Source organism: Pan paniscus, chromosome 6 (assembly GCF_029289425.2).
Source record: "Pan paniscus chromosome 6, NHGRI_mPanPan1-v2.0_pri, whole genome shotgun sequence".
In the NCBI taxonomy this organism is placed as follows: Eukaryota; Metazoa; Chordata; class Mammalia; order Primates; family Hominidae; genus Pan; species Pan paniscus.
In genome coordinates, this window is record NC_073255.2 from 82,602,611 (window position 1) to 82,630,321 (window position 27,711).

The 27,711-nt window shown below is 56.4% G+C and overlaps 2 protein-coding genes across 4 annotated transcripts in view; both read right to left on the bottom strand.

Moving 5' to 3' along the window:
- Nucleotides 1–1,451, bottom strand: part of LOC117978413 (uroplakin-3b-like) — a 53,204-nt gene extending 51,753 nt beyond the window's left edge. Inside the window, exons 1-3 of the mRNA XM_063605819.1 lie at nt 1,237–1,451; nt 922–1,071; nt 92–317 (exon numbers count right to left, since the gene is read on the bottom strand). Of these exons, the coding sequence (XP_063461889.1) occupies nt 92–317; nt 922–1,071; nt 1,237–1,321 (461 nt within the window). The 5' untranslated portion in view covers nt 1,322–1,451. The remainder of the gene's footprint in view (nt 1–91; nt 318–921; nt 1,072–1,236) is intronic.
- On the bottom strand, nt 207–27,427 carry LOC117977839 (probable E3 ubiquitin-protein ligase DTX2). 3 transcript variants are annotated; one of them, XR_010112602.1, is made up of 9 exons: nt 25,261–27,427; nt 23,390–23,563; nt 19,266–19,366; nt 14,015–14,155; nt 9,338–9,417; nt 7,405–7,563; nt 6,274–6,435; nt 5,414–5,630; nt 207–261 (listed from the first exon to the last, which is right to left on the bottom strand). XR_010112602.1 is itself a non-coding variant. In XM_063605805.1 (9 exons), exons 3-9 carry the CDS (start codon nt 19,300–19,302, stop codon nt 3,935–3,937), a joined length of 702 nt encoding a protein of 233 aa, XP_063461875.1. In that variant the 5' UTR covers nt 19,303–19,366; nt 23,390–23,563; nt 25,261–27,425; the 3' UTR covers nt 3,431–3,934. The 3 variants fall into 3 exon arrangements, 2 of the variants coding, with proteins under 2 accessions (XP_063461875.1, XP_063461876.1); XM_063605805.1 differs by lacking the exon at nt 207–261 and adding an exon at nt 3,431–3,967 and having other exon boundaries at nt 5,414–5,503; nt 25,261–27,425; XM_063605806.1 differs by lacking the exon at nt 207–261 and adding an exon at nt 3,431–4,107 and having other exon boundaries at nt 5,414–5,503; nt 25,261–27,425.
- Between the last annotated feature and the right edge of the window lie 284 nt (nt 27,428–27,711).

The following is a 27,711-nucleotide window of genomic DNA, read 5'->3' on the forward strand; positions in this document are numbered from 1 at the left end:
GGAAAGATGCTAGAGAGAGCATCCCTGGTCCCAGCAATGCCTCCGCCCCAAGCACAGCCCCAGTCCCAGGGCTCTGGTGGGGACCACCCACCGATAGGGTCCAGGGCCAGGGAGGGGCGCGTTGCAGAAGTGCTGCTGGTGGCAGCCGTGGTCATGGCCCACCTGCAGCACGGGGGCGCCTCCGCTGCCCGCCATGGGGTTGTCACAGGGCAGCTGGTCCAGAGACAGGGGCAGCATCATGTAGTGGCCATCGGTCAGCAGCTGTGGGGAGGCCGGAATGTCAGCCAGTGTCTCCGGGTTCTGGAAGCCCCTGGAGGCTGCAGGATGAGAGAACAGATGGAGGTGGGAGGGGAGAAAGCAGCTTTGTCCTTATGAGTGGGGGTTCTGTGTTCGCCCAGTCTCCAGCCCTGACCCCCCATGCCACCTCCTCCCTCAGGGCCCCCAGAGATAGTCCAGACCCAGTCGACTTTGTTACCCCTGAAGGGGAGCTTCCCTCTGGCCTTTTGTCCCCAACCAGAGCCAGGAGTGGGGAGCAGCGGGCAGTCCCAACCTGCCCAGCCCCAGCCCCAGCCCCATCGCAGTGCACCGGCCCTGCCCCACAGGAGGCCACATCCTCCCAGGTCGCAGCCTCGGTTCCCTGTCCAAAGGAAGAACTACTTGGATTCAGAGAAAGGGTTGCAGAGCCCTTGACAGCTGACAAACCCACCACTTGCACTACTCCCGGGATTTGGTGTTCACTACGTGTGTATTTTTCAATACACATATTATCCCTTTAGATAAAGCCCAATTCATCCACACCTACTCTCCCAAAGGCCCCCACAGGGGATCAATCATTGAAGGCGCTTGCTGGTGAGGGGCTCCTAGGGCCCACCACTCTCCTCAGCCGTCACCCTCACCCAGGCCCCACAGCAGTCCCTGCACCATTGCTGAAGGCCACCACGAGCCAGACGGTATCGCTGGTGCTGGCAAGCCCATCGAAGACACAGCGCGGCTGCTCCAGGGAGAAGGTGGTGGCTGTGACCTTCCCTTCCAGGTCCCAAGCTGTTATCTGTGGTGTGTAGGGCACCAGCTCTGTGGCCACGGGGGACAAAAGGTGAGCCACGGAGACGGGCGTGGGGGTCCCTGGGGCTGCCTCTCCCAATCGGAGGGGGGCGGGCGCCCAGGGTCCAATCACTCCAGCAGGGCCCCCAGCCCCTTGGGTCTGGCTGGACGCGTCCATCCGGGACCCCCACTCACCCAGGCTCAGGCTGGGCCGGAGACAGTTCAACGCCAGGAGGAGCATCTGCAGCCCTAGATGAGGCTGCCCCCAGGGTAGCCCCATGACAGCCGCCAGCACCCGGGAGGCTCAGGGGCTGGTCTGGCTGCTTCGGGCTGCACCCCACCCCCAACAGCTTGGCCCTGGAGAAGCTGGTTAATCAGGCTGCCCCAGGGACTGGAAAGACCTGCAAATGTAAGTGCACCCCACCCCTTCCTCCCAGGCCAGCCCACAGCAGGGAGGAGCTGGGGGAACTCTGGTGGGAGGCAGGCCAGTATCCAGCCCCACTGCCAGGGCCAAGGGAGAGGGGCCACTGGAACCCCAGATGCCAGCCAAGCCATCCCGGAGCCTGGATTGGGGCCCCTCCCAGTCTCTCCGCCCTGGGGAGGAGGGTCTGGCTTTTGGAAACAGGCTCAGGACCACATGCCTGAGATTCCTGTGCCCCAGGTGCCAGGAGCCTCCCTCTGCCTTCTGTCCCCACCCAGAGTCAGGAGTGGGGAGTAGCAGGCAGCCCCAACCTGCCCAGCCCCATCCCCATCACAGCACGCTGGCCCTGCCCCCCACGAGGCCACATCCTCCCAGTTCGCAGCCTCGGTTCCCTGTCCACAGGAAGAACAACTTGGATTCAGAGAAAGGGCTGCAGAGCCCTTGACAGCTGACAAGCCCGCCACTTAAACACTACTCCCGGGATTTGGCGCTCACTATGTGTGTATTTTTCAAGACATAACTCACATACCTTCACAACCTTCACAGCTCAGTGGCTTAAATATATATATGTCACCCAGGGAGGTCAGTTCACAGCTAACTGGAGCCTCAAACTCCCAGGTTCAGTTAATCCTCCCACCTCAGCCTTCCCAGTAGCTGGAACCACAGGCACACAACACCATGCTCCGGCTAATTTTTAAAATTTATTTAATTAATTTTTTTTTAAGATGGAGTCTCCTTTGTCGTCCAGGCTGGAGTGCAGTGGCGTGATCTGGGCTCACTGCAACCTCTGCCTCCTGGGTTCAAGCGATTCTCCTGCCTCAGCCTCCCAAGTAGCTGGGATTACAGGCACATGCCCCACGCCCAGCTAATTTTTGTATTTTTAGTAGGGATGGGGTTTCACCACGTTGGCTTGGCTGGTCTCAAATTCCTGATCTCAAGTGATCCACCCGCCTTGGCCTCCCAAAGTGCTGGGATTACAGGCGTGTGCCACCGTGCCTGGCACCCCCGCCAATTTTTTTGTTTGTTTTTTTTGAAACGGAGTTTTCACTCTTGTTGCCCAGGCTGGAGTACAATGGCTCGATCTTGGCTCACCGCAACCTCCACCTCCTGGGTTCAAGTGATTCTCCTGCCTCAGCCTCCTGAGTAGCTGGGATTACAGGCATGTGCCACCACACCTGTCTAATTTTGTATTTTTAGTAGAGACAGGGTTTCTCCACGTTGGTGAGGCTGGTCTCAAACTCCTGACCTCAGGTGATCCACCCACCTCAGACTCCCAAAGCGCTGGGATTGCAGGTGTGAGCCACTGCGCCCGGCTGGCCAATTTTTAAAAATGTATTTTTTATAGAAACAGGATCTTGCTATGTTGCCCAGGCTGATCTCTAACTCCTGGGAGGATCAAGCAAATCTCCTGCCTTGGCCTCCTAAAGTATTGCGGTTACAGGCGTGAGCCACCGTGCCTGGCTATTTTTTTTTTTTTTTTTTTTGAGACATGGAGTCTCACCCTGTCGCCCAGGCTGGAGTGCAATGGCGTGATCTCTGCTCACTGCAACCTCCACCTCCTGGGTTCAAGCAATTCTTCTGCCTCAGCCTCCCTAGTAGCTGGGACTGCAGGCACCCACCACCATGCCCAGCTAATTTTTGTATTTTTAGTAGAGATGAGGTTTCACCATCTTGGCCAGGCTGGTCTCGAACGCCTGACCTCGCGATCTACCTGCCTCGGCCTCCCAAAGTGCTGGGATTACAGGCATGAGCCACTGCGCCCAGCGGCTAATTTTTAAAAATATAGTTTTTGAGGCTGGGTGTAGTGACTTACGGAGGTAATCCCAGCACTTTGGGAGGCCGAGGTGGGCAGGTCACTTGAGGTCATGAGTTCCAGACCAGCCTGGCGAACATGGTGAAACCCCGTCTCGACTAAAATTACAAAAATTAGCCGGGTGTGGTGGAACGTGCTTGTAATCCCAAGTACTCGGGAGGCTGAGGCAGGAGAATGACTTGAACCCGGGAGGCGGAGGTTGCAGTGAGCTGAGATCACACCACCGCACTACAGCGTGGATGACAGAGTGAGACTCTGTCTCAAAAAAATATAATAAAAATATATTTCTTGTAGAGACAGGGTCTCACTGTGTTGCCCAGCCTGGTCTTGAACTCCTGGCTCAAGGGATCCTCCTGCCTCAGCCTCCCAAAGTGCCCAGATTACAGGCATGAGCCACAGCGCCCAACAGCTTTTAGTATATCAACAAGGTTGTGCAACCATCACCAATTCCAGAACCTTCTTACTTCCCGAAAACGAAACACTACACCCATTAAATGGTAACTCTCCATTCTCCCCTGTCCCCAGTAACGACTAAGCTACTTCTTGTTTCCATGGTTTTGCCCGTAATGGACATTTCATAGGATGCAGTCACACAACATGTGACCTTTTGTGTCTGGCTTTTGTTACTTTTTCAAGGTTCCTCCTCGACTGTGATTGCTTCATTCCTTTTCACAGTTGAGTAATATTCCATCCTGTGAACGTATCACACTTTCATTCATCCGTGGATGCAGAATTTGGTTTTTTCCACTGTGGGGCTACTGTAAATAATGCTGCCATGAGCATCTGTGCGCAGGCTTCTGTGGGCACATTTTCAATTCTCTTGAGAATGTACCTAGGAGTGCAACTGTGGTCATATGCTAATGCTGCTTTTTGAGGTTCTGTTTGCCAAAGTGGCTGCATTTTACATTCCCAGTAGCAGTGGATGAGGGTCCCATTTCTCGACATCCTCTCCAACACTGCTTTTTGTTTTAGTATAGCCATCGTAATGGGTGTAGTGTGGCATCTCATGGTTTTGTTTTAATATATATTTTTTGAGACGGAGTCTTGCTCTGTCGCCAGGCTGGAGTACAGTGGCGTGATCTTGGCTCACTGCAACCTCTGCCTTCCGGGTTCAAGCAATTCTCCTGCCTCAGCCTCCCAAATTAGCTGGAATTGTAGGTGCGCACCACCACGCCCAGCTAATTTTTGTATTTTTAGTAGAGGGGGTTTCACCACGTTGGCCAGGCTGGTCTCGAACTCTTGACCTCAGGTGATCCACCCACCTCGGCCTCACAAAGTGCTGGGATTACAGGCATAAGCCACTCCACCCGGCCTATTGCTGAGTTCTATGGGTTCTTTATATATTCTGGATACTAGATCCTTATCAGGTATGCAATTTGAAAATATTTTCTCCTATCCTCATCCTCAGAATCCTTTCAAGGAGAAGCACCCAAGGCACCCCTGGTACTGGCCTGGGGGCAGCCCTGTCTTCACACCCACACCACGGGCTCCCACCCTCCTCGCCAGCTATCCTGCCTTCCTGGAAGGCTCGTCCCCAACCTTTTCTGCAGCCATCGAAGACACAGCGCGGCTGCTCCAGGGAGAAGGTGGTGGCTGTGACCTTCCCTTCCAGGTCCCAAGCTGTTATCTGTGGTGTGTAGGGCACCAGCTCTGTGGCCACGGGGGACAAAAGGTGAGCCATGGATATGGGCGTGGGGGTCCCTGGGGCTGCCTCTCCCAATCGGAGGGGGGCGGGCGCCAGGGTCTAATTACTCCAGCAGGGCCCCCAGCCCCTTGGGTCTGGCTGCAGCCACAAAGTCCCTATTCATGTCCCAGTGCAGACACCACTGCTCCAGCCTTCCGTGGTCACCTGGTCTAACACAACCCCCGTCCCTGCCTGTCACACTCTGACTCTCAGGAGCTCCTGACCCCACCCGGCAGGGTGCTGGAAGGTGATGGCCTCTCCTCCTCCCTCAAGGCTATGTGAGGTCCAGGCTGCCCTCCCTGTACCTACAGCAGGTCCCCAGAAAAGAGCAGCAGACACTCGGCCCGGCCTCAGCCTCTGTCCTCCGCTGCAGAAGCAGAGTCCAGTGTGGCGCCTGGCCTCCTGCCGCCTGGTCAGGGCCCCGTCCACCCCCGGGGCGCATGGTGGCACTCACCTTGCGGCCCTGGGCGTTGTCTGGAAGGTAGCACTGGCGGGGAAACCCTCTGGCAGTGAACGGCTTTCCGGGATTGGGGTGCTCAGGGCCCTCCGGTAGGAACAGACACCAGGATAGGGTGCTCCGAGAGCCCGCACAGGGACAGGCCCCTGCACAGCTCCAGCTCCTCCCCCGCTCCGAGATGCCAACCCCAAATGTTCCTGAATTTCCCTCTGAGCTGTGGAGAAGTGGAGGGAAACCAGGGGAAAGGCTCATGGTTCAACAAGACAAAAAGATGCCTCCATCCACCACAGGTGGACCTTGGCTGGCAGCCAGTGCCCGCTGCCTGCTGCCCCCTGTTATCTTCCCACCCTGCCCCAGGCCCTACGATCCACCTTGGCTCAAGACAGGAGACCGAAAGGGCTAGGGCCCGTCTGAGTCTCCTCTGGGACTCTGGGGCCTTGTGCCTGGGCTCCTGACACCCACACGCCTGGCCCTGCCACTCCCAACCCAAGGTTCCTCGACGCACACCCTGCTGTGGCCCCGCTTCTCCAGCCCCTCCGCAGGGTTCCTCCCACTGAACTGCCTGCCCTTCTGCCCAGAACAAGTCCAGCTAAGATGGCTCCTCCTCTAGGAAGGCTTCCTTGGTTCAGGAAAGAGTGGAGGGCCAGCCTTTTGCTGCCACAGCCCTAAGAGCTTGCCCTAAGCCCCGGCACTGCCTCCCCATTCCCGGCCCTCCATGGCCGTGGCCTTAGGAGACCTGGGGGCCTGAGCTTGGCCACATGGGCATCCTCAGCCTTGATCCAGGGGCAGACTGCTGGGACGTGGGCGGGGTGGGAAGAGGAGTGGCCAGGAGTGGGGGACTCAAGAAGGCCCCTCACCTGGATGCCATGGGGAATGCTGTAAACTATGAGGATGGTCCCGCAGTCCTTGTGGCCGGGGAGCGACATCTGGAACCGTAATACCTCCATCTTTCCCTGGGGCTGGGTCCCCGTCTTCTCTCCATAGATGGTTTTGCAGGAGGGACACTGCAGACTTCCATCCTGAGAGAGGCAGACGCAACCCACTGAGCTGGCAGTCTGAGAACACCCAAGACCGTCACCTCCACCGTCAGATGGTAAAGGGCCCCGGGAATGGGCTGGCCACCATCCCAGGGAGTTGCTGGCAGCCTCCTGCCCGGAAACTGGCTTCCAACAGCTTCCCTGGAAAGCTTTGTTTTGCACCAGCAACTCATGCCATTTTCGTTAAGGGACATGCTATCAGGAGACAGGTGGCGAGTGGGAAAACTCGGATCCTGAGCAGAAATCTCCACGGGTGAATCGCATTTGCAGTCGGATAGACAGCCTTGCAGTGTCTGATCTGCGGAGCTGGGCCCTGGCTGCCCAGGACGGCAGACACTAGGGAAGGCCGAGCCAGGCTCCGATGCACCACATGACTCGGTTCTCTAAGCCTCTAAACTCTGCCCATCCCGCCTGAAGGCCGATGCAGGGAGAGCAGCTGGGGGTCGGTCTGGGCGCGGCTCTTCATGTGTAGGCTACCGTGGGGCCCAGGATCAGCCCTGCCTCAAGGCCTGGCTCCCACCTCCCAGTGGGGTGACCGTGGGCACAGCCCCTGCTCTGAGCCTCTCCCTCATGAACACTGTGCTGACTGCACAGGGATGCTGTAAGGAAGAAGGGAGACAGTGTCTGCGGTGCTTACAAGTGGCCGAGGGGGAGGCGGTGCCCTGAGGCTCAGAGAAGCCCAGAATCTTCTCAGGCCTGGCTGGAGGGGTGGAGGGAACCAGCCGCCCTGGTCCTCCTTTCTAAAGTGTGGGGCAGACCTAGAAGAGTAGGGCAGGCCTAGGAGAGCCGGCCAGGCCTTTAGAAAAGTCTTCAAGCTGGCCCCACGCCCAGCACCATCTTTTGCAGAGGCCCATTCCTACAGCCACACCCGGAACCCTCCCGCCCCTGCAGGGGACAGCTCAGAACTGTGGGGGCGGGCCACCCGCCTCCGCCCCGGGCCAGTGGGGGCACCTTATTGCCGTTGCAGTACATGGCCAGGAGGCACAGCAGGTGGAAGGCGTGGCTGCACTTGGTGAGGCGGCCCACAGCCAGGGGCCCGATTGCCTTGCTGTCAGTCACATCGCTGTATCCAGACGCTGCGGACAGCTTCTCCATGCAGATGATGCAGTCCTGGAGGAGACCAAACACGGGTCATGCTTGCCAACAGTGGGCTGGGCTGACGTGGGCCAGTCTTGGAAAAAGAGGCTTTCATGTGCTGAAATGCTGGAAGTGCAGTCAAAGTCAATTCCGAGGCCAGGCGCAGTGGCTCAGGCCTGTAATCCCAGCACTCTGGGAGGCTGATCACTTGAGGTCAGGAATTTGAGGCCAGCCTGGCCAACACGGGAAAACTCCATCTCTACTAAGAATACAAAAATTAGCTGGGCGTGTTGGCAGGCGCCTATAATCCCAGCTACTCGGGAGGCTGAGGCAAGAGAATCACTTGAACTCGGGGGCAGAGGTTGCAGAGCTGAGATTGTGCCACTGCACTCCAGCCTGGGCGACAGAGCAAGACTCCGTCTCAGAAAAAAAAAAAAAAGTCCATTCCACAGGCTGGAGACACAGGTGAGTCACCGGGACCTGTGCCCTTGAAGGGCTTACCAGCAGCACAGGCCCGACATGACAGCAGAAGCCACCAAATGGGGAGGACGGACAGGGCAGGATCCTGGGGGAGGCCCTCGGAGTGGGGTCTTACAAGGGAGACAGGAATTGCCAGATGGACAAGCACAGAGTGGGCACCCGGAAGACGGAGGAGGACGTTCTGAACGAGGAGCCAGTGCATGGGCACTAAAGCTGGCAGGGGGTGGGCTGGGAGCAGGAGATGAGACAGGATCAGGGAGAGGCGCGCCCTCGGGGGTCTGGCTGCCACACTCAGGGGCTTGGGGCTGTGTGTGAGTTGGGGGTCCTGCTGGGGGTTCCAGGCAGGGAGTGCTCCCATGATCCAAGCTGCGTGCTGGCTGTGCAGATGGCAGCTTGGAGAGGAGGAGCCTGGGGTGAAATGGCCCAGTCACACCAGATGGACACCAGGGCCGAGACAGAGCTGAGCGCTGGGCAGGCGGGAACGTGGCAAGGGCTTGTGGAAGGGGTGGGACACATGAGGAGGACGTTCAGGCTCCTTTCCAAACCTTTACTTACCAGATTTTTCTCATGGACTCAACAGACTGGAGAAAGAGACAAGTGAAGAGTCCCTGGGTACTGGGGCTCCTGGCCTTCCACCCGCCCCCAAGTATCTGAAGATCTCTGGGTACTGGTACTCCCGGCCGTTCATCCACCCCCTCCCCCAACAGTATCTCCAGGGCTCCCAGCTAAAATCAGGGGAAAGTGGTGCTGCAGCCCCCAAAACGTGGCTCAGCAGAGGTTCAGGTTCTATGGAAGCGCAACAGGAGTCTGATTGGTCCTGTTCATTACAGGAGGTCAGGAGGACAGGGCTGCAGTGAGCTGTGATCACGCCACTGCACTGAGCCTGGGCGACAGTGTGCACCCATCTTTAAGAATAAAAAAATTATAAGAACCTTGACCAGCTCTCCCAATAGCCGGGGGGCAGGACAGCCACCTGGACGAGGCCACCTCACTTCTACACGAGCATCCGCAAGGTGGAGAGTGGGGCAGGCTGGCCCATCCCTTGTCTCTGGAATTCCTGCTCCCAGGATGGCCATCAGGCTATGGAGAGGCCAGGGCCGGGAGAGGAGGGGCTTTGCTCAGGACCACAGCTCCTTAAGTGCAAAGCTCAGACCATAACGATGTGGGTCTCGGGAGGCTGGGAGATGAAACCAAAGGGGCTGGAGCAAGGCCCTGGCACCCAGAGGCACCTGGGAAGCACCCTTCAAGCAAGATGGGGCGGATGTCCTTTCCATGTGGAGTTGTTTCCAAACAGAACCAAAGGCAGCCAAGGTCCCAAGACACAAACCTCATCTGGGGGCACTTTCAGCTCTTCCGTGTAGTTTTTTATGACCTGCTCTGGCTCTGACTCTGGCTTCGGGGTCGCTCCTAGAAGAGAGAAGTACATAAGCAGCGTCCTGAGGAGCACAGGCTGGAGAGGAGACCAGAGGGCAAGGAAGGCAAGGGAGAGGTCTAAGCTGCCAGGAGGAAATGCGAGAGGGGCCCAGACAGGGAGGCCAGTGTGCGCGACGGGAGAGCTGAGCGCCAGGCACAGAGCCCCGAGCTCCGTCGGGCAAAGCCTTCCCCAGTCCCACCGTCCGGGGACCCGGCTCAGCCCCAGGAGCCATGGAGAATACAGAAGAGCAGAAACAGCAGCACAGTCTCCTGGGAGCCGCATCCCCGCGCACACTGAGTGAGGAAACCGACCCCGGCGCTTCTGAGGCTGCGCGGAAGAGTCAGCCGCTTCGGGCACAAACTACTCCAGGGGGCGTTGTGGCAGCACGATTTGATTCAACTTGCATTACCCTGACATGAACATCGCAGGGACAAGGGAGTCTGGGGTCCAGCATGTACAGGCAGCTGCACACACGCCGACAGCCACACAGACACTGTCCCGGGAAACGCCTGCCACTGACTGGGAAGGTCTGTCACGTGCAGACTAGCTCCTAAGTCCAGCGACTCTGGGGAGGGGCCAAGACGTGGCAGGAGCCCACCCTGACGGCCTCACTCGCTGTCTGTGCACACGTGCACGAAGCTGGAGGGAGAAGGGCTGCATCTCCATAAACACCGAACCCCACATCCAGTAAAGCCTCTCCTATGGACAAGAGGCTCCCCGAGCTGGTGAGGATCGGCGCGGCCCGGGGCGTTCTCTAGGTAGTGGGAGTAGCAGAACCACAGAAGCCAGCAGCCAAGCCCGTGCGGGGGTGAAAGAGGGACGGGGAGCCCAGTGCCACCCGTGGAGGCGCTCCTGACAGGGGCTCCACCCCAAGGTCATGGTGGGGCTGTGGTCGTCCCAGACTCCAGGACCAGAAGGGGCTCTGGTTTGAATCCAAGCTCACGGCCTTCAGGGGCTGCAGAGAATTCTAAGCCTGAGGGCTCACAACTGCACCTGCTGAACTCCCTTTACACCAAAAAGGGCCAGGGAGGGGACAGTTTGGCAGGGAGGTGGCGTGGTGGGGCGGAGGCTGGAGTCGGCACGGTTTGTTTAATTCTAGTTCTCTTGCTGTGAACGAATCATGCCACCTCTGAGCCTCGGTTCCCCGATCTCAAACGGGAAAGACGAATATGTAACCAAGCTGGAATTGCTGTGATGGCATGGCTGCTGTGACCTGGAGGGAAACTGCTGGCAAGACCACACCCCCCAACCCCCATCCACACCCCCCACACCTCCACCCACACCCCCCACACCTACAGACACCACACCTACACACACACCACACACCCACACCCCACACACCCCCCACACCTCCCACACCTACAGACACCACACCTACACACACACCACACACCCCAATCCACACCCACACCCCCCACACACACCCAACTCCACCCACACCCCCCACACCTACAGACACACCTACACACACACCACACACCCACACCCCACACACCTCCCACACCTCCACCCCCCACACCTACAGACACACCTACACACACACCACACACCCACACCCCACACCTCCACCCACACCCCCCACACCTACAGACACCACACCTACACACACACCACACCCCAATCCACACCCCCCCCACACACACCCAACTCCACCCACACCCCCACCTAGACACCACACCTACACACACACCACACCCCAATCCACACCCACACCCCCCCACACACACCCAACTCCACCCACACCCCCCACACCTACAGACACCACACCTACACACACACCACACACCCCAATCCACACCCACACCCCCCACACACACACCCAACTCCACCCACACCCCCCACACCTAGACACCACACCTACACACACACCTACACACACACCACACACCCCAATCCACACCCACATCCCCCCCACACACACTCAACTCCACCCACACCCCCCACACCTAGACACCACACCTACACACACACCACACACCCCAATCCACACCCACATCCCCCACACACACCCAACTCCACCCACAACCCCCACACCTACAGACACCACACCTACACACACACCACACACCCCAATCCACACCCACACCCTCCCACACACACCCAACTCCACCCACACCCCCCACACCTAGACACCACACCTACACACACACCACACACCCCAATCCACACCCACACCCCCCACACACACCCAACTCCACCCACACCCCCCACACCTACAGACACCACACCTACACACACACCACACACCCACACCCCACACACCACCTCCACCCACACCTCCCACACCTACAGACACCACAACTACACACACACCACACACCCCAATCCACACCCACACCCCCCCCACACACACCCAACTCCACCCACACCCCCCACACCTACAGACACCACACCTACACACACACCACACACCCACACCCCACACACCCCCACCTCCACCCACACCTCCCACACCTACAGACACCACAACTACACACACACCACACACCCCAATCCACACCCACACCCCCCCACACACACCCAACTCCACCCACACCCCCCACACCTACAGACACCACACCTACACAACCTACACACACCACACCCCAATCCACACCCACACCCCGCACACACCCAACTCCACCCACACCCCCACCTCCACACACCCCCACATACCCCACACCTCCATATCCCACACACCTCACATACCCACCTCCACACATCCCACACCACACACCAACTCCACCCACACCCCTCACAACTCCACACACCCCACACACCCCACACCTCCACACCCCCACACCTGCACACACCACACACCTCCACACACCAACATCTCCACATACCCCACACCTCCACACCCAACTCCTCATATCACACCTACACACACCCCACACCTCCACATACCCACACCTGCACACACCACATACCACACACCCCACACTTGCACATACCCACACACCTGCACACTTCCACACACCTGCCCACCCCAACATCTCCACATACCCCACACCTGTACACACCCCACACCTCCACACACCCCACACCTCCACACACCACACACAGCTCCACACACCCCACACCTCCACACACCTCACACCCCACCTCACACACCCCCTCACACACCCCACACACTTCTACACACCCTACACACCTCACCCCTCCACACAACTCACACCTCCATACACCCCACACACCCACCTCCATACACCCCATACCTCCACACACCCCACACACCCCACACCTCCACACACCTCACACACCCCACACCTCACACACCCACCTCCACACACCCATACAGACTGCCCGAACCCAAATCCTGTCACGGTGGCGAGAACGCCAGACCAGAACGATGGCCCCCAGCTCAGGGTCACCCTCCGTGTGGCTGGAATGCCCTACTCAGGCTGAGGGGGGCCTTTTCCTTTGGAAAAGCCTGCCAACTCCAGAGCCATCTCTGGGTGAGCCTGGGCCTCGCCTCTGCCCAGCCCTGGTGAGGCCGGGCACAGCATCCCACCCCCGCCCACCCACCCCGGCCCTTGCAGCTTTTCAGAACAGAAGGGAGCTTTCCATTAGCCACGTGTCTCAGAAGGGGCCAGCCAGGTGACCCACCAAGAGCGTGTCCTTCCCAGGTAAACCCGAGTGCCACAGAAGGTTGCCAGCCCGGGCTGCCAACGAGTCTGGCTCCTCCCCCAGGGCAAGGGAAGGGCAGGGCGTGCAGAGCCCTGGGCTGGGGGCAGGAGCTCGAGGCCCACCCCTTCCTGAGCCCACCTCCTCGCCTGTGGGCTGGAGGTCGGACACGATCGGAAGCCACCCTTGCCGCATGCCAGGCGCTTCGAGTACTTCCTAGACCTCGCCAAGCCCCTCTGCTAAGCGGAGGCTCCGAGAGGACCTGCTGAGATGACACAGACACTGAAGGCCAGCAGGGCCACGGCCACCCTCCCTGCCCGCCACCACGCCCACTCCAGAGTGTCTGGACTGGCCACAGTCCACACTTCCACAGCCCAGGGGTGGAAGCAGGGCCAGCACCCGCTTGGGAAAGGTTCAGAACTTGACCATCACAGGCTGCTCCGAGCAGGTCTTGCTGTAACTCCCTGGACCTGCTGTGGTCCTAAAGCCCCTTCTTCTGTGGCCATGCAACGAGCAGGGCAGGGGTCACCGAAGGACCCCTCTCAAGCAGCCCACGTGGTGGTCACACAGGGCTGGGGGTCAGGGCAGCAGACCTGGGCAGCTGACCTGGGCCGCTCTCTGGGGGCCTTTCCTGAGACACGTGCTGGCCCCGGCGGAAGGGACGGTTGTCCCCGCATCCTGAGCAGGGCGCCGCCTCTCACCCACAACTTGTTGCTTACAAAAATCACAAAGTCCTCAAGAACAAGCCCCCTCATGCCAGCTGTGACTGGAGGAGAGGAGCTGAACTCTGGGGCTGCGGTGGAAAGTCAGCTTCCAGGGGCCGCCTCTGCTGCCCAGCGGGGGCAGGGAGAAGGGCCACTGAGCCCCTTCCCCCGGGATTCAGGGAGCAGAGAGAAGGAAGAGGGTCTGTGCAGAAGAGTCAGAGGCAGCGAGGCTGGAAGGAGGCTTAGCAAAGGCCAGAGAGTTTTTGGGAACAAGAATTACCTTTCACGGACATTTTCCTCAATCTCTTAACTGAGCCGTGACTTTTGGAAGCCAGACGGGAGGCGGGAGGGCTGGTGGGCTGGGGTGCGCGGCTAAGACACACAGGGAGTCCAATGGCTGACATCAGAACACTCGTCATGCCTGCTCGGGTGTGAGAGCAGACACGCAGAGAGGGAGAGACATTAGAAGACTCATTCAGCATGTGACGCCAACAAACCCTGCTCAGGCCAAGGCTGTGACACCATCAATGGCCACGGGGACGCACAGGTCTCCCTGGGGAATGTGGCCTCTGGGGGCTTCCAGGACTACCCAGACCAGGAATCAGAGGGTGGGGCAGCCTGGCTCATGGTAGCCCTGGCCCCAGAGCCCACAGGTTTCTATAGGACCAACAGACAAGCCCGTGCCCTCAGTGTGCAGGTGGGCACCGGGGCAGGACCCGTGACATCAGGAGAGCAGAGGGCGGAGGACGCCACTCCAGGAAGCCGCCCAGAGCATGGGGTCTCCTGGGTGGGGCTGGCTCCAAGGGCTCAGCTTCCCCAGGAGGCCCTGGGCCCTCCTGGCTTGGAGTTACTAGGCCTCCAGCCTCCACTGGGCGCTGTGTGTGCTCCATGCCCCTCCTGGCTGATCTGGGTGCCACGGCCTTCAGCGACAGCGCTGGGGTAGGCGGGCAGGAACGCGGCCCCTGGGCCTGCTCCCACACTGCAGCATCCCCATACTGTGAGGGCTGGGCTGCAGCAATGCCCCAGGCTGTGGCTCTGGTGCCCTCGGGCAAGGGTGGGCCTGTGGCCAGCAGCTATGCTGGGACAGACCAGCCACTCTTTCCAGAGCTCACCACTGCCGGATGCCTGCAGGGAACCCCACACTTGCCCTGGGGGACTCTCCTCTGACACTGCTTCCTTCGTGCTCCCTGATGACCCAGCGCTTCCTGGGACACAGCGTGTCCTGCTGGACGAACCCGTTCCTGCCACACCCTCGGCCTACCCCACTTTCCATAGTGCCAGCTCCCCGGTCCTCCCTGTCATCGGTCAGTTAGGTCAAAAGCACCTCCTCTCCAGAGAAAGGGGAAGCCCAGAGCTTCTTAGCCATCCCTTAAGGTGGCTTCCAGGGTCTGCAGAACCTGGCTCAGGAGCTGGGCACAGCCGGCTGCCGGGGGAGTTGGTAGAGATCCCAGTCCTCCTGGACCCCACTCCCCATCCAGGAACATATGGCGTGACTCAGGGGTGAAGGGCGGCCAGGCCAGCCACTGCGCCCCCACTAGAAGAACAAAGCTTCTCAACCCGGCACATGTGCCTGGCTGTGGGGACAGAAGCGGAGACCAGCCACCAGCCTGGGCAGCAGAGCCGAGGTGGGCAGGGTGAGTTGCAGTGGCCGCTCAGCAGGAGACACCAAATCGTGCATCAGAGGACAGAGGTTTGAGCCCGGGAGTTCAATGCCCCCAACATCCCAAGCTTGTTCCTGGGCTCAAATGCGGTTCCTGTGGGAACTGAATGTCGGGTGGAGAGAAGGACAAGCGGGCGCGGGTGGCAGAGAGATGGGAGAGGACAGGGACAGGTGCAGTTTTCCTCAAGAGAACCTGGTGCCTCTGCGCTGCCCACGTCGTCTGGGAGGACCAAAGGCCAGGACACGTCTCCCTACCCAGGGTTCTCCGGCAACACTGCCTCGGCGGGCAGGCCTTCCCTGAACACTGCCTGACGGGGCCTGTCCCTCCAAGCCTCCTGCCCCGCCCTGCTGGACTCCTGCTTTGCACTCCCCTCTGTTTCTATGGACTGTCTTCCCTCAGCACGAGTTCCACGAGGTCCCACCCGTAGCTGCATCTCCAGCACCCCGCTGGGGCAGTGCCTGATCCCTGGGAAGCCTGCAGCCCTCTGTGTTTGCTGAGGAATGAAGACATCCTTGGGCCACCACCAGCCCCCAGGAGGCCGCATGAGTGACACACATGTCCTTTTCAATGCAGGACCCACTCCCCTGAATTCAAGTCACAAACACACAAGTTTCAACCCAGAAGCCTGGAGAGGAGGAGGGCTAGGGACAGCCCCCCAAACTCCTGACAGCCCCCAAATCACCTGAATAACTCGGAGTGCCACAGCCTTTTTCTCCACCCATCTGGGAGGATTCCCGCTGTCAGAGCCCTGAAGAGTGAAGCCCCCACTCACTGATTCTCACTTCCAATTTGCAGACACCCCTCCTTCTGACACCCAGGGCCAGGGCTGAGATCCAAGCCTCTCCTCTGTGCGCTCTGACCTCCCCAGCCTGGGTTCGAGCCCAGTGCCAGCCCTCACCAGCTGAGCAGTCCTGGGCAGGCTGCTGACACCCATCCCTGCCCCAGGCAGCAGTGTGAGCTGTGGATGGACCGCTGCTGTGACCAGGTGAGGGGTGGAGACCCTGGCCCCAGCCTCACAGTCCCTGCCCCCACCCGATAGAGGGACTGGGCTATGCCACAGCCAGGGGAGCTGTCACCTGGAGGCACTGTCACCTGGAAGCAGTGCCTCCAGCACTCAGTCCTTCCAAAGCATGACCTCCTGGTTATAAACCTCCCTGCAAAAACCCTGTGCGCAAACGCTCGTCTCCGCAGCCGGGCATGGTATAATTCCTCAACCCACAAGCACACCACGGTGACAGGACACTGCTCTCCAGCTCTGGCTCCGGGGTGCTGGCCAGGCTCCTCTCATTCCCTGCTCCCCTAGACAATGCTCCCCCAGTAGGTACCAACACTGGGCCTTGAACTGGGGGAGGCAGGAGTCTACACAGCCTCCAGGCTCTCCTATTTCCTTAGGCCTGAACCAGCTTCCCGAATCTATTTCCCCACAAGTAAAATGGATGTTAAAATACCTGCTTTAGCTCCAGGATTGCTCTGAGAGCAACGGGGACAGACAACAGGATGGACAATTTGGGACACAGCCTGGACAGGACCTTCAGCCTCAAGAGCAGAGGAAGGGGGCAGGTGCTAACTCCACACCCAGGGCACTCAGATCTGTGTCATGGCCTCAGAGGTCACTCACTGTCAGGCCTGGCCACGAAGGCTTGCGAGAGCCCCAGAGCTGGAAGGAGCTGGGCCATGAGGAACCGTGTGGGGGCCCCGTCTGTTTACCCACAACCTGTCTCCAATGCCACCACGGCCGCACATGCACACATGGTACACTGTGATTTCCCTACGGCGCCGCACGGTGACTTCAGTGGGCAGGGACTTTCTGGCCAGTGTGTCTTGCTCATTCTGTCTCCCCTGCCCCACTCCAGCTCCTCTCCCTCCTGCCCCCACCTCTCTGGCTGCTCCTTCATTTTCTCTTCAGTCCCGCCCATGGTCTCTGTGGCACACACGCTCCCACGAGGGGTCAGGGGCACCCCATTCCACCCAAGACTGCTCCTCTGAGGCCCACAGCCAAATCCCACTGCCCCGAAACAGCTCCAACGGCCACTCCACAGCCATCACCCCCTCCCAACCTCACCCTAGACTCAGCAGCACTGAACCATCATAGGCAAGAAGGCCCGGGGCTGTGTCTCAGCTCTGCCAAGCGCTGGCAGAGAATTTTTAAATTCTCCGAGCCTCAGTTTCCTCTAATGAAAATGGGAACAAACGCCTCCACCTCAGTGATTTAAGGACGAAATGAATTCACACGCCAAGCCCCAGGCTGCTCCTCAGTTGTGACTGGCTGCACTCCAGCAGGCCTCAGTCTACCCCCAATCCCCCCTCACAACCCCCCGCCTGACGGCTCATGCCTCTGAATGTTTCAAGCCAAACCTCCCCCTCCACTCCACTGCCTCGAAGCTGGTCAGGCCTTGGCTGGTGCCCCCAGGTCTGAGGTCAGGCTCTGCACCAGCCGCCCTGCCTCCAGGCCTGTCCCCTCTCAGCCACTACGACAGCGACTCCCCTAAAACACCAACTCATTATTGAATTCCGCCACATCACCCTGTGAACAACGATGGCGCCATCCACCTCCTTACATACCTTGCAATCTCCAGAAGTTAGAAAATAACCTCAGCTGGGCGTGGCAGCTCATGACTGGAATCCCAGCGCTTTGGGAGGCCAAGGCATGAAGACGGCTTGAGCCTGGGAGTTCAAGACCAGCCTGGGCAACATAGTGAGACCCTGTCTCTACAAAAAATAAAAAACTTCCCTGGTATGGTGGCATGTGTCTGTAATCCCAGCTACTCAGGAGGCTGAGGCAGAAGGATCACTTCAGCCCAGGGGTTGGAGGCTGCAGTGAGCTATGACTACACCACTGCACACCAGCCTGGGGAACAGAGCAAGATCCTGTCTCTTATAACAAGAAAAAAAAAAATGGCCAGGCACGGTGGCTCATGCCTGTAATCACAGCACTTTGGGAGGCCGAGGTGGATGGATCACTTGAGGTCAGGAGTTCAAGACCAGACTGGTCAACATGGCGAAACCCTATCTCTAATAAAAATACAAAAATTGCCCGGGCATGGTGGCATGCACCTGTAATCCCAGCTACTCGGGAGGCTGAGGCAGGAGAATTGCTTGAACCTGGGAGGCAGAGGTTGCAGTGAGCCGAGATCCCACCCCTGCACTCCAGCCTGGGCGAGAGAGACTCCATCTCAAAAAAAGAAAAAAGAAAAAAAATCCTGCCACCTGTGGAGCTTCTGAAAACCCTGCTAGCCAGGCTGCTAAAACAGAATGGGTGTGGGGGCCAGCAGTAGGTATTTTTAAGGATCCTTAAGGTGAAAGGATTGCTTGAGCCCAGGAGTTCAAGACTTCAGTGAGCTGGGTTAGCGCCACTGCACTCCAGCCTGGGTGACAGAGCGAGACTCTTGTCTCACAAAAAACCAAACCAAACCCAAAACAGTTCCAAGATGTAAGATGTATGGTTAGTACAGCAAAAGATCTGGTTGGACCCAAAAGGTGCCTCTTATTCAAGATGTAAGAGTAACTACAGCCGAAATAGATCTATTAATTCCCCAGAGGGCCCCTTTAAGGAAATGTTTAAAGTATTTCAGGACAGGAAAGTGACTATTTAAATATAATGCAATTCAATGCAAAAGTGTTAAAGGATGTGAAAAGGTCTGCACCCGAGCGCCCACCGTCATCAGGCCCCACGTCCCCAGAGAGCAAAAGGAGGGGCACCTAGGCTCACTCTGGGGTGACACCATCACCAGAAAGAGGCACTGCTCCCCCAGGGAGCCCCTTTGGCTCTCCCTGAGGATCCAGAGGGTGACAAGGCCCCACATCACAATTTCCTCCCCACCAAGTCCCGCAGGGCACAGACTGCTCTGCAGCCCGAGGGCAGGCACCTACCTGCGAGCGCCTGCTGGACTCTGCTGGGCTTTGGCATCTGCACGGGCACAGTGGCAGGGATGCTCCCCGGGCTGCTCGAGGGACCGCTGGGGAGGGAGGCACTGGGGGAGAAAAGAGCAGAGCTTACTGCACACCGCTGACTTATTGGAAACGAGAGCTCGAGAAACACTGTGTCATGGCCAAGTGGGAGTCACTGAGGCGCCTTCGCGCTTTTACGCTCCTTGGGTGCCTGTGTGGAGGCCTTTGGTTTTGTTTTCCTGGGCAATTCAGGGAGACTCAGGAGGGGTGTGGTGGCTCACACCGGTAATCCCAGCACTTTGGGAGGATGAGGTGGGAGGATCACTTGAGGCCAGGAGTTTGAGACCAGCCTGGGCAACATAGTGAGACTCCATCTCCAAAAAAAATTTTAAAAGTCCGCCAAGTGTGGTGGTGCGCACCTGTACTTGGGAGGCTGAAGCAGGAGGATGGCTTGAACCCAGGAGGTTGAGGCTGCAGTGAGCCACGACCACATCACTGCAGTCCAGCCTGGGCGACAGAGTGAGACCCTGTCTCAAAAAAAAAAAAAAAAAAAAAAAAGACTCTGAAAACAATCATTTCATACCTGTTGTGAATAAAGAAAATAAAAAGAAAAAAAAAGATATTTTACACTCACTAGTGTCATCAAAATGCAGGCTTTCAGGCCAGGCGTGGTGGCTCACGCCTGAAATCCCAGCACTTTGGGAGGCCGAGGCAGGTGGATCACAAGGTCAGGAGATTGATACCATCCTAACACAGTGAAACCCCATCTCTACTAAAAATACAAAAAATTAGCTGGGCATGCTGGCACACAGCTGTAGTCCCAGCTATTCAGCAGGCTGAGGCAGGAGAATCACTTGAACCCAGGAGGTGGAGGTTGCTGAGACCGTACCACTGCACTCCAGCCTGGACAACAGAGCAAGACTCCGTCTCAAAAAAAAAAAAAAAATGGCTGGGTGCAGTGGCTCACGCCTATAATCTCAGCACTTTGGGAGGCCAAGGTGGGTGGATCGTGAGGTCAGGAGTTCAAGACCAGCCTGGCCAAGATGGCAAAATCCCGTCTCTACTAAAACTACAAAAATTAGCCAGGCGTGGTGGCAGGCGCCTGTAATCCCAGCTACTTGGGAGGCTGAGGCAGGAGAATCACTTGAACCTCGGGCAGCAGAGGTTGCAGTGAGCCGAGATCGCACCACTGCACTCCAGCCTGGGCAACAGAGAGAAACTCAGTCTCAAAAAAAAAAAAAAAAAGCAGGTTCTCATAGCACCTGTTTAGAGGAGAAAAAACCTGGCAGACACCACTTTAGCAAATGATCATGACCTTCATCACCAGTAAAAGACAGGTCAGTATCATAAACCCCACGACAGGATGCTCTGGGAGGGATGCAACACCATTTTGGGGGAATTTAATGTCAAAAATGCATTATCTAGCCTGGGCAACAATCAAGACCCCAACTCTAAAAAATAAAAAACTAGCCAGGTGTGGTGGCATGCACCTGTGGTCCCAGCTACTTGAGAGGCTGAGGCAGGAGGATCACTTGAGCCTGGGAGTTCAAGGCTGCAGTGAGCTATAGGCAAACACCAAAGAGACTGCTGAAGTCATCTTTGTACTCCAAGTGCCAAACACAAGCCTCGGCGCACAGAATTTCGGGAGGCATTTGGGGAATGAATCAGGGCTCTTCTCTCTAGCCCATGGCCTCATTTTCTGTTGGCCTCTTAATACCTTCAACACGTCTGAGGCCAAACGCATCTTCCTTCCTCATTCTCCTTTTCCCCCTGGATTTCCCCCAGGCGGCCAAGAGAAAAACCTCAGATTCTCAGTCCTCCGCAGCCCGCTCCCCCAGGCCTAGCAGCTGCCTGCCCTGCTCTCTCCTCACCTCTGAAGCCCCCTGCTAACACCTGGCCAGGACCCTTATGCCTCTCACTTTAATAAGTACCCCCTCCCTGCCGGGTGCAGTGGCTCACGCCTGTAATCCCAGCACTTTGGGAGGCCTCGGTGGGTGCATCACCTGAGGTCAGGAGTTCGACACCAGCCTGGCCAACAGAGGGAAACCCCGTCTCTACTAAAAATACAAAAATTAGCCAGGCATGGTGGCAGGTGCTTGTAGTCCTAGCTACTTGGGAAGCTGAGGCAGGGGAATCACTTGAACCCGGGAGGCGGAGGTTGCAGTGAGCCAGGATGGTGCCACTGCACTCCAGCCTGGGTAACAGAGCGAGACTCCATCTCAAAAAAACAAAACAAAACAAAACAAAAATAAGTGCTCCCTCCCAAACAGCTTCTCCAACTCTGCTTTCTAACCCTCTTGTACATCTCAGATGGGGGGCAGAAAAGATTAAGCTTCCTGAACTAACGTTCTGATCCTGTCTTTTACACACCTCCCCTGGATCTCTAGAATGAAATTCAAATTCCTTAGGCTGACAGTCAAAGCCGATCACAATACGGCCCTTCCCTTGCTATCAACAATATTTGCCGGTGCCCTTCCCTTCCATCCCCTCATCTATACCTCCCTCTCCACAATCCCCTTCCAGAGTGTAAGTGAGGATCCACTACTCCCATGTGCATCAGCGTGTCTGTCCCCACCCCCATGACTGTGCTCCACCCTGAATCCCACCCACTTGGTCCCCTGTCCTCACCTTACCCACCCTTTTATGGCCCAATTTAAACAGCACTTCCCACGATGCCTGGACGTGCCCAGCAGAAAGCAAACACCCTCTAAATTAGCCAGGCATGATGGTGTGCACCTGTAAGCCCAGCTACTCGGGAAGCTGAGGCACAAGAACCTCTTGAGCCTGGGAGGCGAAGTTGAGCAGTGAGCTGAGATTGCACCACCGCTCTCCAGCCTGGGTGACAGGGTAAGATCCTGTCTCAAAAAGTAAACAAACAAAACAAAACAACAACAACAAAAAGAATGAAAGAAAACACCCTCTTAGCAAGTTCCTTTTCAGTTCTCTATGTTCACTTTATCTCTTCAACTAGACTATAAGCAACTGAGGGCAAAACCACTCACCTGCCTCTCCCCACGAAGAAGCTGGCATGATGTAAGAAGACCGCCACAAAGTGAATAATCCAGTCTAAACCCATTCCACATGTTCCAGTGTGCTCCTTTAAAATGTCCCTCACGAGGCCAGGCACGGTGGCTCAGGCCTGTAATCCTAGCACTTTGGGAGGCTGAGATGGGAGGATCCCGTGAGGCCAGGAGTTAAAAGACCAGCCTGGACAACGTAGAGCAGCACTGTCTCTAGATAAAATTATTAGTCGGGTATGGTGGTAGGCACCTCAGCTACCCCAGAGCCCAGGAATTTGAGGCTGTGGTGAACTATGATCACTCCACTGCACTCCAGCCTGGGCAGCAGAAGCAGACCCCAACTCAAAAAAATAATTAATAAAATGACCCTCATGGAAATCTCCTAAAATCCTTCCACTCCCGAGTCTTGGCATGGCCCACATAACCCTCCTCGCTCAGAGCCCTCTGCCTACTTTTCCAGCCTCCTCTATTACATACTAAGCTACTTAACAGTAGCCCAGCTGTGTCCCGGTAGCTTCATGACTTTGCAAACGCTGACTCCTCTCCCAGGTGACTGTGCCCCACTTTCTAAGTCCTACTCCTCCTTCACAACCCCCCTCAACTACCACCTTCCAGGAGCCTTCCTGACCTTCCCTCTAACCGTCCCCTTTCTGGATGTGGGTAGGAGAGCCTTGTGATTTCTCCCAGCTCAGTATATATCACACTGACAACACCTTGTCGCTGACTCTGCTTTGTCTTTTCCACCAAACAATGCACTCCCAAAAGACAGAGATCTTGTCTGGCACCCAGTAAGGGTTTATGCAACAAAAGAAATGAAAACTGCCAGTTCAAATGCAGAAATCGTGACTTGTGTCTTCTATCCCATAAAGCGTGTCTTAAAGTGGAAAGCATCTTCTAAGACTAGTTAGTTAAACAGGAGAAGCAGTGGCAAGACGCCACTGCAATTTATTTGAGACAGGTGGCAATCAACAGTCAACTCCCAGGGCACACGTTTATCCTGCAGACCTCAAATTCCACCCTCCCCAATCCCCACCTTCTCTGCACCAGATAGAGAAGGCAGCAAGGTCAAGTCCCCATGGCTCTCACCTTTTCTCTCTGGAGAGCTGGCACAAACTGTCCCTTCTGGATGAAGACACCAGCTCCTTAGGAGGAATGACTTGTTTGAGTTCCCATCTTGATACAAACCACAAACAACAAAAACCGGGCAAATCTGAAAGGCTTGCTGACTCAGCGACACAAATTCCAAGGCACCTTTGCCAACTAGGAAGAAGATGATCAGGTTTTAAATTAAGAAACAGCAGTTAGTAAAAACAAAGGTACAGATGTTGGATCCCTGTGCTGTGCCTGGGGACTGAAAATCACCAGATTTATTTTCCAATAGCCTGGGTGGAGCAGGAGGTACAACAGTCTTCCTCCACCCACTTAACAATCAAGGAGATGGTTGAAAAAACAACAAAAAGCAAACAAACAAAAAAACCCTGAGCTCTTTTTAAAATTTTTTATTATTATTAGTTTTTGGAGACGGAGTCTTGCTCTGTCACCCAAGCTGGAGTGCAGTGGTGTGATCTCGGCTCACTGCAGCCTCCGCCTCCCAGGTTCAAGCTACTCTCCTGCCTCAGCTTCCCGAGTAGCTGGGATTATAGGCTCGAGTCACCACGCCTGGCTCTGAGCCCTTTTCTTAAAAAAAAAAAGTTCGTTTTTTTAGTTTGTTTGTTTTTTGTTTTTTGAGATGGGGTCTACCTCTGTCGCCCATGCTGCAGTGCAGTGGTGTGATCACAGCTCACTGCAGCCTCCAACTCCTGGGCTCAAGCGATCCTCCTGCCTCAGCCTCCCAAGTAGCTGGGACTACAGGCACCCACCAACACGCCCATCTGATTTTTTATAGAAACAGTGATCTCAGGAATCCTCTTCGTTTCCCAGGCTTGTCTCAAATTCCTGGACTCAAATGATCCTTCCACCTCGGCCTCCCAAAGGGCTGGGATTACAGGCATGAGCCACCGTGCCTGGCCTGAGCCCTTTTACAGAAAACTCTAAAAGGACTTCATAAGCCAGTCTGGCAGCTAAGCATCCAGGAAATCAACACACCAGAGAGGGTAAATATTTAAGGTCACAGAGCAACCGAATCAGAGGGCTTGCTATCCGGATGGCTTAAGCCCGGATGGTGGCTACCAGAAAGTCTACCTTCTAGAGCGCTAGAGGAGCTAGGAAGGCATGCAGAAATATTCTGAGTTTCTCAAGGGTCCAGGCGTCTGTACACATGCTATTTATTTCCATCGCTGTTGGCGCTTAGAGAAGTGGAGCCAGCTTGGAGGAGGAGGGCAGCTGGCTGAGACAGTCGCGATGAAAGCGCAGCTCCAGAAAAGGGAACCGAGTTCTAAATCTTTGTCGGCACCCCTTACGCACCCCAAAAAGTGACCCAGGGCCCCAGGAACTCCTGGGAAGACCCCCCACAGGAAAGCAGGGAAGCAGAGTTAGGAAGCAAACTCCTCCAAAGTACAACCCCCGGCCCAGTGAGTCCCTTCACCTGGGGGTAGACCCCAGCAGGACCAACCCCTCGTCAGGGAGCCGGTGGCAATCTCGTCACCGCCTCCTCCGGGTACTTTGGGAAGGGGTGCGCTCCTTCCGAGCGACCCGGAACCGCGCCCCTCAGCCTGCGAGCCCCTCAGCCTTCATCCGAACGCCCCCTTTCGCACCCGGCACCCTGTCCCGTCCAAAGCTGCCGGCGCCTCCCAAGTCCCCCAACTCTCGCCCTCAGGACCTTGATCCCGGAGACCGATCCCCCCCGACACCCCCGATCTCCCGGGACCCCCGGGTGTCCCCGCCGCCCAGGCCGTCGGCCCCCCTCACACCCACGCCCGCCCCCTTCCGGTCCCAGCTAGGCTCCGGCTCCCCGCGCCACCCCGCGCCCCTGGGACCGCAGCCCTAGCGACGCGCAGGTGGCCTGCCCGCCCTCTCACCGAGGCTGAGGAGGACAAGAGGACGGGGCTGAGGGCACCACCGCGCTCGGGCTGCAGCTCCCGCTCGGCCTGGGCAGGGCTCTGGCTGTTGCTCCGTCTCTCAGGAGAAGGCAGCCGGAGTGAAACTGTGTCGCAGCTTCCGAGCGAGCCGCTGCGCATGCCCGGGGCGTGCGGCCTTCTGGGAAATGTAGTCCCGGTAGGGCCCAGGGGCGGGCAGAAGGCGGGGCTCAGCGGGGAAGGGCTCAACCCAAGGCGCACCTGCTCCGGTCTATGTTTTCTTCCTTCGCATGCTCACTCATTGACTTATTCCTTCATTAATTACTGACTTAATTTTAACTAGTTTTTACTAGTACATACATGGTGCCAGTACATACATGTGCTACTGTTTCTCTTTTTTTGTTTTTAAAATTAATTTTATTTTTCTTTTTTGTACAGATGGGGGTTTTGCAATGCTGCAACGTTGCTCAGGCCGATCTCAAACTCCTGGCCTCAAGCGATCCTCTTGCTTCATTCAGCCTCCCAAAGCACTGGGGTTGCAAGTGTGAGCCATCGAGCACAACCTTTTTAAATTTAAATTTTTGTCTTTTTCTTTTCTTTTTTTCTTTCTTTCTTTCCTATTTTTTAATATTTATTTATTTATTTAGCTACTGTGTAGTGGGAGTGCGGGAGTGAATAGGTGAATCAGAAATGGTTTCTTGGCTGGGCGCAGTGGCTCATGCCTGTAATCCCTGCACTTTGAGAGGTAGAGGTGGGCGGATCACCTGAGGTCGGGAGTTCCAGACCAGCCTGGCCATCATGGCGAAACCCCGTCTCTACTAAAAATACCAAAAAAAAACTAGCCGGGCGTGGTGGCTCGTGCCTGTAATCCCAGCTACTCGGGAGGCTGAGGCAAGAGAATCGCTTGAACCCGGGAGGCAGAGGCTGTAGTGAGCCAAGATCGCGCCATTGCACTCCAGCCTGGGCGACGGAACAGGAATCCTTCTCAAAAGAAAAAAAAAAAAAAAGAAGAAGAAGAAAAAAGAAAAAGAAAAGGTTTCTTGCCGGGAGCGGTGGCTCACGCCTGTAATCCCAGCACTTTGGGAGGCCGAGGCAGCCAGATCACAAGGTCAAGAGATTGAGACCATCCTGGCCAACATGGTGAAACCCCGTCTCTACTAAAAATACAAAAATTAACTGGGTGTGGAGGCCGGGCGCAGTGGCTCACACCTGTAATCCCAGCACTCTGGGAGGCCGAGGCGGGCGGATCACGAGGGCAGGAGATCGAGACCACGGTGAAACCCCGTCTCTACTAAAAATACAAAAAAAAAAAAAAAAAAAATTAGCCGGGCGTAGTGGCGGGCTCCTGTAGTCCCAGCTACTCGGGAGGCTGAGGCAGGAGAATGGCGTGAACCCGGGAGGCGGAGCTTGCAGTGAGCCGAGATTGTGCCACTGCACTCCAGCCTGGGTGACAGAGCGAGACTCCGTCTCAAAAAAAAAAAAAAAAAAAAATAATAATAATAATAATTAACTGGGTGTGGTGGCGCGTGCCTGTAATCCCAGCTACTTGGAAGACTGAGGCAAGAGAATCACTTGAACCCTGGAGGTGGAGGTTGCACTGAGCCAAGATCGTGCCACTGCACTCCAGCCTGGACGACACAGTGGGAATCTGTCTCAAAAAAAAAAAAGAAAAGAAAAGAAAAGAAAGAAAGAAGAAAAGAAAAGGATTTCTTTCCTGGGAAAGCTTTGTATCTAGTTGGAAAGCCCGGCACTTAAACACACAATTACGATATAGTGGGGAAAATGTTTGGAGGACCAAGTACCCCGTTAAAGATACTTACCTGGAATGACATTATCCTAAGGTCATTGATCCTTTATCAGGGATTTTTATTTTCCTTTTTTTTTTTTTTTTTCAGGTGAGTTTTGCTCTTGTTGTCCAGGCTGGAGTGAAATGGCACAATCTCAGCTCACTGCAACCTCCGCCTCCCAGGTTCAAGTGATTCTCCTGCCTCACCTCCCGAGTAGCTGGGATTACAGGCATGCACCACCACACTCAGCTAATTTTTGTATATATATATTTTTTTGAGACGGAGTCTTGCTCTGTCGCCCAGGCTGGAGTGCAATGGCACAATCTCAGCTCACTGCAAACTCCGCCTCCCAGGTTCAAGCAATTCTTCTTCCTCAGCCTCCCGAGTAACTGGGATTACAGGCGCATGCCACCATGCCTGGCTAATTTTTGTATTTTAGTAGAGACAGGGTTTAACCAAGTTGGCCAGGCTGGTCTTGAACTCCTGACCTCGTGATCTGCCCGCCTCGGTCTCCCAAAGTACTGGGATTACAGACGTGAGCCACCGCATCCGGGCTAATTTTTGTATTTTTAGTAGAGACAGAGTTTCACCATGTCAGCCAGGCTGATCTCAAACTCCTGACCTCAGGTAATCTGCCCACTGCAGCCTTCCAAAGTGCTGAGATTAC